This window comes from Hipposideros armiger, unplaced genomic scaffold (assembly GCF_001890085.2).
Source record: "Hipposideros armiger isolate ML-2016 unplaced genomic scaffold, ASM189008v1 scaffold_1124, whole genome shotgun sequence".
NCBI classification, from domain to species: Eukaryota; Metazoa; Chordata; class Mammalia; order Chiroptera; family Hipposideridae; genus Hipposideros; species Hipposideros armiger.
This window is the reverse complement of record NW_017732474.1, coordinates 139,747-154,999: the sequence shown is the minus strand read 5'-3', so window position 1 is coordinate 154,999 and position 15,253 is coordinate 139,747. Positions and strand designations below refer to the sequence as shown.

Sequence of the window (15,253 nt, the reverse complement as noted above, 5' to 3'; positions counted from 1 at the left end):
GGAGGGGGGGAGAGACAGAATGTGTGTGCATGTAGTGTAAGTCATAAAAGCTTGTCAGGTCCCTTTCACTTGCACATGATGATGAACAGAGACATGGTGGTCTTGTAACTGGATGGCCCCTTGCCCTTTATTACCTATCCTGAGTCGAACTCTTGTACTCAATATAGGCGTCCTCACTGCCAGTGACAGCACTGCTCCTGTTCTTCTTGGAACCACTTCGAAACAATTCAACTGCAGCCTTCAACTCTTCTTCGTCCACAACAAACACATCTTTATAGAGAATCTCATACAATACAGCTAAAGAAAAAAAAGGCAAAAACTCCAATTGTCAAAGTAAGATTTTTTTTTTTATAACCGTGTAAAAATAGCCATAACCCAGTAAACCAATTCAACAGGTACCAACAAGGTTTTAAAAGAGCTATTTATGGCAGGTCCCTCGATTTAAAAACAAACAACAAATTATACCCAAACATTTATAAAGCCTGCACATACCCTGACAAACAGCTGCACTTGACTGAAACTGTTTTGAGTACACTGAATCATAATGACCATTACTTGAATAGCAGAGTAGAATCTGAAGAAAAGAAAAACACAGAACAATTAAGTGAATGTCACACATCTAACAACCATGAAATATTTGAAATTAAGATGCAAATCAGAAACTGATAAAGGAATTTTTTTTAAAAAGTTGATTTTAGATTCCATACATAAGTAATTATACAGTATTTGTCTTTCTGTCTGACTTATTTCACTTAACATGTGTATCAATTTTACCTTGATAAAGGTGGGGGGAAAGTGATTATTAAAATCTAAATATAGATAAATGCAAGCTATAACTCATAAAGAGATTTTCTTAAGTGACATTTAAATGCCAAGATGAAAATCATAAGGCTACACTGTGAGCCTCAATAACATTCTTATTAATATAGCACAAACCACTGATTTACAAATTTACAAAAGATGGGAACTTTTATAAACTGAGTTAGTGAACATTAACAGAAAGCCTAACAGCAGTAAAAAAAACTCTGCTTAACTTCTGAAAAATGACTGGAGACATTAGATCAAATACCCAAATACCCCAAACTCAGAGCATGGTAGAAGGGGGACTTCATTCAATTTATTCAAAATGTTATCCATTGTGGGCCGGCCGAGTGGCTCAGTTGGTTAAGAGCTTGCTCAAGAACAGCAATATATCAATATGCTATATAGAAGCAATACTGTGGAAGAGACTTCCTTAACGAATTAAGGTATAAGATGGCTGCAAAACGAGTTAATTTCTTAGCTGATTCCTTTGATCTCTGGTTTTCTCAAACAATTCAAAGGCAATGCTTAAGAACCAAATTATTTCAGTAAAAATACCCCCTGGCTCCATGTGATGAAATGTGTTTAAATACCTGCTCCAAAACTTTTTTTGAGATTTTGTTCAAAAATGTCTGTCTTGTGTAAGGGATGCAATCCCTAGTGATTAAGTCTGTTTCATTTTGAAGCCATTTCTGGTGTCAGCAACCTGAGGTACCAAAGATGATTCTCTGTGATCTATGGGAGGATATTGACACAAATCTTCCTTGGCAGAAAATTATCTATCCTAAGAACCCTTTTTTCCTACCTTCCTATGCTACCCTGAGCTAACTTCTCCCAATATTCAATTTCTCTGATACCAGGTCTACTATTCTTCCATAGTATTTTTTTGAAATCACAATTCCAATTCAACTAGTATAATCCACTTCAAAGTATTAAGGGCAAGTGTCAAGCTAAGGTTTATTCATAGTAAACTTTAAGTTATGAAGTTTCACCCCCGCCAATGGGTATTTGCGTTTAAGAGAAGTTTATTCATCCCAAAGAATAGTGAGTAGATTTCAAACAGAGAAGCCCTTTGTACTTTAAAACTACAAGAACTGGAAACTCCAACTAAGAAAGGTTAATAACTAGAGGCAATTGTTAAGGAGTAAAGGAACTCAGCTAACCAGAACTGATGAATAAATAAAAAGGAAATAAAATAGAGTTGACTACAATTTCTCTATTCAAGTGGCATGAAGTTCTGTTTTGATTGGAAAAGACAAAATAACTCTGACATGATGGCTTTTATGTTCCTGGTGGTATCACAACATAAAATAATAATTCTCTCATACATTGTGGTAGTGTGTTTGTTGGGGATGTGTAGATGGGATGTAATGGCAGTAAAGTAGTGAAAAAATGAGGAAGATCGATATGACTGGTGAGGATAGATATGTAAAAAGAATAAGAGAATGTTAAGTATGAATGAGCCCATCTACATTAAAAAAATAAATGCAAAGAGAATGATATAGAAGGATACCCACCCAAACTTTAATTGATACTCTTAAGCACATGAGACTGAAGAACATGGAACTTGACTTTTTACTCTGCTTTTCCAGATTTAAGTTTTATTGCATTTTTAGTATAAGTATTTCTATTCTTTCTGGATAGAGCAAATGGGCTGAGTGAAGATGGCTAGCTTGCAGTAGCATTCACTTTGACAATGAATAACTGTAAACTGAGGACTAAATCAACATAGAAGGTGAAAGGTACCAAGATGAACATCAGGCATTTACATCTTTGAAAATGTGCTCTAAAATATAGTTTATGGAAGACTCATTAATAATGTTTGCTGGGCCGGCTGAGTGGCGCGATGGTTAAGAACTGGCTTGGGACGCCAGAAGGCCCCGGTTCAGATCCCACATATGCGGGCCAGTGACACTGCCCTCCACAGCTAAGATGCTGAACAACAGCTCAACCTGGAGCTGGACTGCCATGAGACGCCGGAGATGGCGTAGGCTGCAGCCCCTGCTGCAGTGGGTTGCGACACATGGGCTACCGTGTGTAGCCAGCAGCCAGCGTGAGCGGCCAGCAGCCGCAGTGAGCGGCCATCCAGAAGCCGGCGACTGATGTGCCCCGCCCGGGAAGAGTGCAATNAGCAGCCGCAGTGAGCGGCCATCCAGAAGCAGGCGACTGATATGCCCCGCCCGGGAAGAGTGCAATGATGGTGCCAACTTGGGCCAGTGAAACAACATCCTCCACAACTAGGCTGAAGAACAAAAGGACAGCAACTTGTCTGTTCCCCTTCCCCCAATTCCCCAGCGCTGTTCCCATCCCCCAATTCCCCAATTAAAAAACATCTTTAAAAAAATGTTTGCTGCTTTTAACAAAGTTATTTTTGAAAACCCCAACAATTCAAATACAAATATGATCTGAACTGAGTGACAGCAACTATGTATTAGGCAAGGTGTCACACAAGAAAAGTACCCTGCTGCCACCTGGCTTTTCCATACTTGAATTTCAATATGAAGCAACACACTGACTTTATATATTCCCAAATCAGACATTATCCTATGCATGCAAATACCCAATTGCTGACTGTAAAAATAACCAACATATCCCATTCCCATGAAGTTAATCATTGTTTGTAAGAAAAACCAGAGACTGAAATTAACTATTTACATGCTAAGTATTAGTTCTGTGGATATGTATGGATGATACTTATTTATGATATTCTCATGGTTGCACACTCAAAAGCTCTTACATTTTTGTACTTTTATGGTTCCAAGTGGGTGACGTTTTCCCCTTTATTAGCTCAGTATTATCTCCTAGATATTCAAGACTCATTTCAAAATGGAGCTGTATAATTTGTAGGAACTAGGAGGTAGGTATATGAATGTTCACTACACAAGTCTTTTAACTTTTCTCTTTATGAAAATTTTAAGAATAAAATGGAGGAAAACTGAACTGTAGATTTAAAGAGTCCTAGTAAAGATCAAAATATCTAAATCTCATCTCAGGCAATGCTGTGTATAATTGCTAAAACAAAAGCTAATGCTCCTCTTCCTCAGACAATTTTGATTACATCACACCTTTGTTTAAAAACTTTTAGTGTTTAGGAGCAATTGTACTGATATCTGAAATTTACTTTGAAATCTATAAAAAATTAAGATGGACTCATGGATGGGTAGAGATGTGATTAAATAAAGGATACTAAAATATTAACAGGAGATTCTAAGTGGTGGGTATATGGAATGCTGACTGCAAAATTCTTTTAGCTTTTCAGTATGCTTGAAAATCTTCACAATAAAATAGTGGGGAAAAGCTTCAATTAACTCTTCTGTACTAAGAAAAATCAAATTCTCGCACATTCTACTACACCCCTCATTATGTAACTCTAGCCTATCTTTTCAACAGTGCCCTACTCCCACACTCAACTACTTGAGTCCCAAAGGGTCTCTTGCTTGCATGCCTTTGCATATAGTGTTTCCTCTGAGTAGAGTGCTCTTCATACTTGTTGGACTCATGTTTTGATACTCCACTTAAATGTCACTACCACCATGAAACATTCTAAATTCCCTCAAGCAGAGGGAAGGACTTTTCCTTCTACACTCTTTGCACATATGTCTATTATAAAACTTATCACTTGCTGTAATTAACTATTTACATGTCTGTCTTCATAGGCCCTTAAGCCCGCGGGAGGCAAGGGATTGGCTATATCCTTTTTGGTATCTCCAAAGCCCAGGAAAATGCATTATACACTATTGGTACTTAATGTTTGCCACAAATTAGATGTTAGTACTGAGCTAGAAAAGGGATAACAAGAAGGATTCCATTTTAAAGCAGACTCCATCCTGTCTATAAGGTCAGGAATGCAAAGGAAAAAAAACCAAGCACAACTAAGAAGGAAAGAAAAACACAATACAATCAACAGACCTTGTAAAAATAACCAACGTGTCCCATTCTCATGAAGTTAATCATTGTTTGTAAGAAAAACCAGAGATTATAAGACTCCTAACATAAGTTTGTTTTTACAGAACCTGAAAGAAAACCCTGTCATGAGACATGATTGAGCAGACATCTGCTGACCATGAGATGGAGACACTGTTTGCTGACCACAGCAGTAAGGATTGTGGGATAGCACCGGCTTGCCTCCCTAGGCCCCTCTCCCTCCCCAAATAGGCCAGAAAAACCCCCTCACACAGTCCTATCAGGAACCAGCGATCTCCTTCCTTTTTGCTGGTTCCTTGGTGCACTGACTACCTCTCAATAAAGGACGGCTTGCTGAACTTTTTACCAGGTACAGGGCTCATTTCTATGACACTGGGATCAAGAACCTGGCATTAGTCAGCTCTGCCAACAGTACAATTGGTGAAACAATAGATGTGCCCCTATTTATACTTATCTTGCATCATACTCAGTCTTCTCTATTCCTAATGCCACTATGCCTACTTCAGGTCTTTGGTCTAGATTGCTGTAACATCCTAACAGTGCTCCCAGTGTCTAATCTTGTTTTACCATCATGAAAATGTTGCCTGAATTTTGATCCACAGTGTAAAACAAGATTTACAAAAGTCAAATATTGTGTAGTCTATATTCACTAATCAAATAACCAGGATAAAAGACTTCTTAAAACTTTCTGGAAGAAAAATTATATGCTGAAGAAAAATTTGTTTACCTAGTGAGAGTTCTCAAAGTCCTATTTTCCTCGCACCTTACTAGGCAGTAGCACTGTCCCTGCCCTCAAGAAACTTTCAGACTAATGAGAAACAGACATGAACACAAACACAATGTAATAAATCCTATAATTACTTGGGTGATGCTAGGGGAACACAAAGGAAGGAAATAACTCCAGGGCGGTTGGGAAAGTTTCAAAGCAATTGACACATTTCAGATAACGGAAAGAAAAAAAAAACGATGAAAGTCTGACTATCCGGAAACCCTGGTATACTAAGATTGAAGGAAAATGAAGGTGGAAGGAAGGATTGGGACCCTTTAGGGTGCAGAATGCCTAGCTTCAGAGTTTGAACCTTATCTTCTAGTCAGTGAGGAGCCAATTAGGGTTTTCTATTACAGAAGAATGACAGGATCTGGTCTGTTCAAAAGGGCAGCTAACAACACAATGATGATACTGAAGAGGAAAAAGCTAGTGGTAGAAAAGCTTAGCATTTAGACTGTGCTTATTTTTTACTTAATTAGGTAAAAAAGGATGATTTCTTAATATCCTAGTAAATCAGTGGCACCATTCAATTTATTTTGCTTTAGTAAACATTCGCTGATCTTCTTACCTTGTCTTTATAGCCATTATCTGTGATATCAGTTGGAGGCTTTCCAGGATAGCGATAAAGAATGAAATCCCGACTACATGGTAGAAAACAAAGGTGGGTGAGAAGGGATAATTTAGTATGTGCAAGAGAGTTACCAGAACAAGTATTTGTGCTTTTAAACTGCTGACCTTATTCATATAAAATAATCCAAATGTTTAAGAGGCTAAATAATATTAATTTAAAGTAAACAAGCTAACTGCCTATAAAGTCCTATGTATTTTTAAAAATGTATCTTAATTTAGGGGAAGGGGCAGTAGAAAAGGTAGATTACCAATTATATGTATGCTTTTGAGCTCGGGGAGGGTATCCCATTTATTTAAAGCAGGGGTCAGCAAATTTTTCTTGGTAAAAGACCAGATAATAAACACTTCAGCTTTTGTGGGCCATATGCTTTATTCAACTTTGACTTTTTAGTGTGAAAATAGTCACAGAAAATGCATAAATATACATGTGTTCCAATAAAGCTTTAGATACTGAAATTTGAATTTCATATAATTTTCACATGCCAAAAAACAACCTTTTTTTGATTTTTTAACCATTTAAAACCCAGTCTTAGCTTGAAGGCAATACAAAAACAGACAGCAGGCCAATTTAAAAGCTGGCCCCTGATTTAAAAGCAACCTGTCCAATGCCTCTTGTATATGACCTCTTTCTGGATTAAGAAAAGAGCAGAATGAAAAAACTAACTTGGGCTGGCCGAGTGGCTCAGTTGGTTAAGAGTGCGAGCTCTGAGCAACAGAGTCGCCGGTTTGACTCCCACATGGGCCAGTGAGCTGAGCCCGAGATGAGCTGCTGCTGAGCTGCCAACAGGTGGCTGGATGGCTCAGCTGGTGAGAGCACGTGCTCCTAACAACAAGGATGCTGATTCGACTCCCGCATGGGATGGCGGGTACACCCACCCACAACTAAGATTGAACACGGCACCTTGAGCTGAGCAGCCGCGAGCTGCCAACGTGCGGCTGAATGGCAACTGTACTTGGAGCTGAGCTAGCTGCGACCTCCACAACTAAGACTGGACAACTTGGCTGTTCCCCTTCCCCAATTCCCCAACACTGTTTCTCTTCCCCAATAAAATCTTAAAAAACAAACAAACAAACACATCACTATGTATCTCTAGAAGATTTATAAAAAAACTTTTAAAAAACGAAGAAAAAAACTAACTTGAACAAGTCCCCATGACAAGAGGGTTCTGACTCCCCCAAGGTATGTGCCATCTCACCATCCACAGAATTGTGAAGGAGTCAAGGAGTCTTACAGAGATCAAACTCCTCAAATGAACAAGATTCCCACTTGCCTCTAATCTGTAACCTGTATTATATAGCTATTTTTCAAAACCCTACAGCTTTCAGAAATACCACATTTGCAGTTTTAAAGACCAAAACAGAATTTCCAAAGCATTAGAACAGTTGCTCAAATTGTCTCCCATTACTGCCTCTCTAAAGAGTGTTTTCAGACTTTTATTAATGTCCCTATGAAATTGTAATAACACAGATAAAATGTATATCTGTACACATACTGTGACCCTTTGAAGGACCACAAACCATTGAAATATCTAATATTTTTGTCCTCAAGAACCAATTTCTACCCTCTTGGAAGCAATAATGTCCCACAGAGGATGAATGCAATACAGCACACAGTTAAACAAAATTCTAAGATAAATATTCTAATTTTCAACAGGAATAATACTAGCAGTTCTTAAAGTCCTTTATTCTTCCATTCAAACAAGACAAAAATGCTAGAGATTCTCCATCTAAAAATTACAGCAATTGACTTTGCTTAAACCTCTTCTATGTATTAATACATCACATCTCAAATTTTCCCAATCCTAAAGGGACTTTAATAGAAACCATGTGTGCGCACGTACACACATACTTTAAAAAAAAGGAGATTCAACTTACTTATAAATTAGAGAAAGAGCTCTTATTTCCAGCTGGCCAGCACTTTCCTAAACATAAAAAGTTCATAAAGTTTTTTAAAACATTGTGTAGCTAGAAGGTTTTTACAAGTTCATCAACTGTTTTTTTTTAGATGCTTAGCAGTTTTAGATGAATTTGTAGACTACAATATAACGTGATTTGAGGCTTGGGATACTGTGATAGTTACTCATTAACAAACTTTTTCTGAAAAAAAATGGACCCAAAGCCTTAGCCATTAAGTAACAAGGACAATTATTATGGGAGATTTAAAAGGCACAACAAAAATGGAGTTAATGTTAAGAATATGAACAGGGTATTCATTATGTGTGTTTTAAGCCAAGAACTATGGAATTAATCATATCAAATTATTTTAAAATAAATGTGTTTATGGATCTTACTCCCACATGAAAGATAACTACAAATCAGAAGTGTTTAATTAAAAAAAAAAACCTCCTACTAACATTCACTACCACTTCCCTCCTCCATTGAAGTGAAAAGGCTTAGGCCTGTCCTATTTATTCCCAGTGTGTACACTAGCCCACAGATGATAAAACTGTTGAACACACAATTCTCAATATTCAACACAAAACAATAGGTCCATTGCCAGCATTGAGGCTTTTGCAAAAACTATTTAATTCAACACAGCTGGCTACTTAAAATAAAGTGGCTCTGGCTATAGTGACACAGCTGAATGAATAGTTTATTATTCCAAATACTCTGAAAAGATTAAATCCCAATATTTGATCTTACCTTGGGATCTCCCAACCGTTCCAGGTATTTCTCAAAAGATCCCTCCACATACTTAAAAAATAAAACAAATTTGATTTAACCAAATACACAGCATTACTGAAATCTGATTATATTCTGCAATATTACCCTCCAATGGGTTTCTGTTCAGCTCAACAATTATGGTATTAAATTCCTACTTTGTACAGCACCTCAAGAAGATTTGCACATACAAAAAAGTTATGGGTGGAGAAAGGCTGGACTATAAAAGTGTATTAGGAATTGGTCCTAGCTTATCCACACACCAGTGCCTTTCCTCAAACACTATGCGTATGAGTTTCTTTTGAAGTCCCAACTTAAATAACTTGACAATTTCATAAACCAAACAAGCCCAATAAGGATTTCAAATTTGACAGGAGACATGCATTTAAAAAGTTAAACTGAGGAACTTTAAAGGGGATTTCATTAGGTTCAAAAAAGCCCAGGGCACAAAGAAACTTTTGGGGATGATGAAAATGTTCTACCATCTTGATTGCCGTGGCAGCTGAAAGACTGTATATTATTGCCAAAACTAAAAATGCTAAGATTAAAATGGTGAATTTTACTGTATGTAAAATATATCACAAAAATAAAACTGAACTCAAGGAATATACAATAAGTCCACTTCCATGCATATATATCACTATAATTTTTAAAAAATCAATTTTTGTTTTTTTTCAATCCCCGTTTTAAACAGTTTTTGAGGTATAACTGACATACAATAAACACATATTTAAATGGCACAATCAAATTAAGTTTTGGCATAGGTATGTATGTACCCATGAAACCATAAGGACAATTGTCATAGTGAATATATCCATCACCCCCGTAACTTTCCTTGTAACCCTCCATAGCTCCACTGACCCCCAAGCAATTACTGACCTGCTTTAGTCACTACAGATTGATTTGCATTTTTTAGAGTTTTCTATAAAGGCAATCATACAGTATGTACCTTTGGGGAGAGTCTGGCTTCTTTCACTCAGCAAAATTATTGAGATTCATCTATGCAGTTTTAAAATTTTACACATGTATCTGTTACTCAAAATATGGTCTGCAAACACCACCAAGTGTCACTTGGAAGTTGAATATTGCAGAAATCTCGGGCCCAAGCTCAGACCTACTAAATCAGAATCTGTAATTTAACAAGAACTCCAGGTGATTGGTATGCACAAAAATACTTGAGATGCACTGCTTTACACCATGGTCTTGCATTTGAAGTAATTCAAGAATCCTTTCCCCAAGTGTGGTAAAGACTATAATTAACTTCAAGGTAATAAGCTTAAAAGTCAAGAAGCCTTCACATAGTTTCAAAATTCACTGAAACCTGTTGAAAAAATTAAGAGTAAACCTCCAACAGCAGGCAAATACCCATAATACGCAGTCAGAAAAAAATAGTACTGGAAGGGCTAGGAGTATAATAAATAACAGCCACATGAAAGGGCACACTTCATATCAGACCTTGATAAAACCTTGTTTCCTTAACAAGAATTCAAATACTTCAACATATAGAAAGATGCCTTCTAAAAGTTGTTTTAGGGCCAGCTGAGTGGCTCACTTGGTTAAGAGCTCGCTCAAGAGTATGAGCTCTGAGCAACACCGGTTTGAGTCCCGGCCCGAGCTGAGGTGCCGCTGAGCTGCCAACAGGTGCCAGGATGGCTCAGCAAAAAATAAATAAAATTTAAAAAGTTGTTTTAAAGTCAATCATTAGTGGCAGAGCTCCAATTTGTCACATGAAAAGATGGATGTTTTGGACTAATTTGTTTCCTTACAATTAAGTTTTACAAGATTCTTCAAGTTAACCAACTGAGGGTCATTGTGCACAGAAAAGAGGGGGGGGGTTCCCATTTGTATATATTTTTAAATATTTAAAAATATTAACAGCCAAACCTTTTGTGAACTATGATTAACTGTTCAAGAAAACAGTTGTATAAGTACAAAACAGAGTCAAAGTGTAACTTTTTAGGGTATTGGGAGGTTTTTGGTATGGGGGATAGAAAGTAGTGGGGAGAATACATACTGTTTTTCTTAATTTTTAGAATACAAAACAATCTAATTCTTGGAGGAGGTCCAGAAGTGTGCTAGCTAGGGGGAAGGAAGCTAGGTGAAAATTCAATATTTGCTATTGAGAGATTATATATTTTTCATATGTAGGTGCTCAAAATTCATTTCCCGTCTGCTCCATACTCTAATAACAACTCTCCCTTGGGTAAGTATTCTACTTACAGACTCAAAAGTTTGTTGATTTTCTCTCATATATGAGACACAAGCCTTCCTGATTTCCAAATGATGGACCTGGCTGTAAAACAACTAAAAAGAGAAAGACCCACTCACTGTCAGCAGTCATTTGAAATAGAAGTTTCTAAATTAAGACTATGAACTAGACACTTAAAGTCCCCCTTATTCATAAAATAGGTAGGAAACTGGGAAATTAATTCCTGATATTACTAAAATATATTTCTGTCATCTTTAGTGAGATTGGGGAAGAGATATTTCTGTCAAGCTCCCCATTTTCTTATACTTAATACTTATGGGCACAGCCTGCATATTTTTCCTTAGACAAAATTTATAGTAAGCTGGGGCTGCTTATAAAGCATCAAGACACATTTCAAATTTTTCTTTAACCCCATTATTCCTCTCTCTTACATTCCAAAGTAGCACTTAGAAAACAGAAAAGATAGCAAAGCACAGCAATATACTTGGACTAATCAGCAAAACAATGTACAAATCTAATAAGTAGCAGACAGACCTGGATGTTTTTATTTTTACTAGGTTTGTTTGTTTTGGTGAGCTACACAGGTCTAGCTACAGTACCATGCCACAGCACAAACTATGAAATCTCAGTATAGGGAAGGTATGTTTGCTTTCCTGTTACCTGCTCCGAAATAGCCCGAAAGAGGCAAGAGGCATCCTTGGCAGTCAGCTTTCGAAACAGCCCTAAGCTGCCTAAATATTCATCCATTGTGGCCTCATTCACAGACTTCTGGCCGCAGTACTTTTTCCATCCTTTATGCATTGTACACGGAGGGTGGAGATGGGGAGGCGGGAAAAGGAACACAAGTGTAGCAAGATGGAAAAAGTAGGGTACAGGTAGGAATGGGTAGCAGTGACAAGGGCTTGCTTATGCAGGTATCCAGAAAGCAGCCCAAAGTCTAGGCATGAGAAGGCAGTTGGAATCAGCGCTGCAGAATCTTGCCACTTCTCAGGAGCAGGAGAAGCAAAGGGCTGCCTTGCCCAGGACAAGTTGAGACCCTGTGAAAAGAAGAGGAAGAGCCAATGCTCCTAGGAATAGAGAACTCGACTTGAGGAGACATGGAAGGGAAAAGGTACTTGCAGAGCTACCTTGTTGGGGAAGAGTGGGATTAACCCAGTCAGCCCAAGTTTGAGAGAAGCATGCACAAGCAGCTGAGCTGTGGGACCAAAAGGAAGCTGAGTTTTCAGCTTAACTCAGGGCAACTGCTGCACGAGGTTGCAAAGGGACTGTAATAAGGCCCAGGTGTATATGATGTAGCCTGGCCCACATGATATTACTTTAAGATCTCTGCCTGAATTTTCAACTAGTCTCTGCCCAAGTTTTCTGCTCCCTCCATAGTTTCATGAAGATGAGAGGGAAAAAATCTGAACCTAATTAACTAGTAGGCTTTTGCATTAAAATATCTTTAAAAATAAAGAAGGGGGCACCCTTAATATATATGGGCAGAGGTCGCAGTTTAAGTAAAGTGCCAAAGAAGTTATCTGGATATTTCAGGTATGGGATTTAAGTAATCTTCTCATTTAGTTATCATAGATTAATTACCCTCTGCTAAGATCACAGAAACTAAATGGTAGCTATGCTAGGAAACGGTGATATAATTCTTGACTAATGTCTCCAAACTATTGTATAGCATTAACAAAAATAGAAAATGCAAAAAGTGTTTCCTAAGAAAGGAAAATAAAAATTTGAATTGAATCAGTATGAAAGGAATATCTTCCCTACAAACTTTCTAATAGACTACATTTAAAATCCTATGGCAAAGTATTAAGAGGCATTGGACATGAAAGGTGTGTTTCAATGTATTATTAGGGTACTTTTCCAGAAAAAAACTACCGGATTCTGAAAAACACAAAGTAAAATATGATATGGACAAAGTAAGGTTCAAAAACAGGACTGATCACTTGTATTACTTGAGTTCGCTGTCAAGTGTCTTGTTTTTATTTAAATGCCAAAATCCAATTCCTTTCTTACTTTTTCTAAATGTTAAAAAAATAGATCAAAATCTGGCTTTGGAGAAGTTGCAAAATTCAGCTGCTTTGAAAATTGTTTTTCTTGTATCTGTGGATCCAGTAGAAATCATGACTGCCCCCTATAGGGAAAGCATCAATAATCAATTTTATGATTTAGGAATGAAAGAAAATCATGTTAGAAAAAAGAATAAAATCTTGATTTCCTTTAGCATGCCAATTTGCAATTCCCTTAACTAATTTATTTTTTAAAGAAACCATTAACATTGAGGAAATTATTCCTTTTGCAACGATCTGAAACATGGTTTGGGAAGAGGGAGCACCATCTTTCTTTAGGGCCACAAATTCACAGAGAAATATTAAGGATTATATAAAGAAGTTAATTCATTTTTGGCATTTTTTACTTGTAGAGAAAAATAGAAATTCTTCATATTTCTTGATTTTTAAACTAAAAATAAGTTATATAAAACTTCAATTAATACTAATCCATATACTTAATTTTGAAGAATAAAGGAAGGGAAAACTGGGATAGGAAGAGAACATCAAAAAAAGGAAAGAATCAAAAAAAGAAAAATTAGAGACAGGAAGACAAAAAGAGATAGAGGAAAGGGAAAGCAACACAGAGAATCAGCGCACAGAAAGACTCACACAACCGTGGTCAACTGATTTTTGACAAAGGTACAAGAGCAGTTCAATAGAGAAAAGACAGCCTTTTCTTCAAATGGTGCTGGAACAACTGACATCCATATGCAAAAGAAAAAATGATCCTCAACCTATATCTCACATCTTGTACAATAATTAACTCAAAATAGATTGAAGACCTAAATGTAGAACTTCAAAACTTTTAGAAGAAAGCATAACAGAAAATCTCCAAGACCTTGAGTTAGACAGAGTGCTTTGATATAAGAAAAAAAAGTTTTGGACTTTATCAAAAATAAAAAATTTTGCTTTGCAAATGACACTGTTAGAGGAATGAAAATATAAGCCACAGACTGGCAGAAAACATCTGTATATCACATATCTGACCAAAAACAAAACAAAATACAAAACAAAACCAAGACATATCAAAATATATAAAGAACTCTCTCAAAAGTCAATGGTAAAAAAACAACACAATTAAAAAATGGGCAAAAGATCTACCTACACATTTCACTCACAATATATGAATGGTTAATAAGCACATAGAAAGATGTTCAACATCATTCATCATTAGGAAAATGTACATTAAAACCACAATAAGACATCACTACACACTTACTAGGATGGCTACTATAAACAAAACAGGCAATAACAAGTGTTAGCAAAAATGTGGATACTGGAACCTAAGTAAAAGAAGCCAGATGCAGAGAGTATTATCCCAAAAGATATACAATTCCATTTATATGAAATATACCAAAAAGGCAAATCTATAGAGGCAGAAAGCAGATTAGTGGTTACCTAGGGTTGGGGTGGGAATACGTATTAACTGCAAACAGGCACAAAGGAGCATTTTGGTGTGATAAAGAAGTTCTAAAACTGTTTTGTGGTGATGTTTGCACAATTCTGTATATTCACTAAAAATTACTGAATTTTACACTTAAAACTGGTGATTCTTTAACAGTTTTATAATTTTTATAACAGTGTGACCGTTTTAATACATTTACAGAATTGTATATCCATCACCACTATCAATTTTAGAACATTTTCATTACCCCAAAATGAAACCCCATACCCCATAATCATCAACCTCTAGTCTCCCCTTTATGTATCCACCAACTCCAGACAACCACTAATCTACTTTGTCTCTGTGTATTTTCATATTCTGGACATTTCAAATAAATAAAATCGTACAATATATGGTTCTAACTGGTTTCTTTCACTTACCATGAGGTTTTCAAGGTTCACCCATGTTGTAGCGTGTATCTAACAGTATTTCTATTCTTTGTATAGTTAAACACGATTTTATTTACCCATCTTCAGTTAATGAACATTTAGGTTGTTTCCACCTTTGGGCTATTATGACTAATGCTGTTATAAACATTCACATGCATATTTTTGTTTGGATGTTTCTATTCTATTGGGTAATACCTAGAAGTCCATTTGCTGAATCATATGGTAAATGATGGTTAACCATTTGAGGAACTGTCACTGTTTTCCACAGCAGCTGCACCATTTTACATTCTCATCAGTAGTGTGTGAGGGTTCCCATTTATCCACATCCTATCAACATTTACTGCCTATCTCTTGATTATAGCTATCCTAGTGGGTGTGAAG

The 15,253-nt window shown here is 36.7% G+C and overlaps 1 protein-coding gene across 1 annotated transcript in view; it reads right to left on the bottom strand.

Moving 5' to 3' along the window:
• The window catches only part of LOC109376417 (putative bifunctional UDP-N-acetylglucosamine transferase and deubiquitinase ALG13), a 90,703-nt gene that overhangs the window by 57,010 nt on the left and 18,440 nt on the right, over positions 1-15,253 (bottom strand). Inside the window, 10 exon segments of the mRNA XM_019632334.1 lie at positions 135-297; positions 493-574; positions 6,063-6,135; positions 8,000-8,046; positions 8,768-8,818; positions 11,006-11,089; positions 11,655-11,796; positions 11,798-11,874; positions 11,876-11,995; positions 11,998-12,031. Coding sequence (XP_019487879.1) covers positions 135-297; positions 493-574; positions 6,063-6,135; positions 8,000-8,046; positions 8,768-8,818; positions 11,006-11,089; positions 11,655-11,796; positions 11,798-11,874; positions 11,876-11,995; positions 11,998-12,031 — 873 coding nt within the window.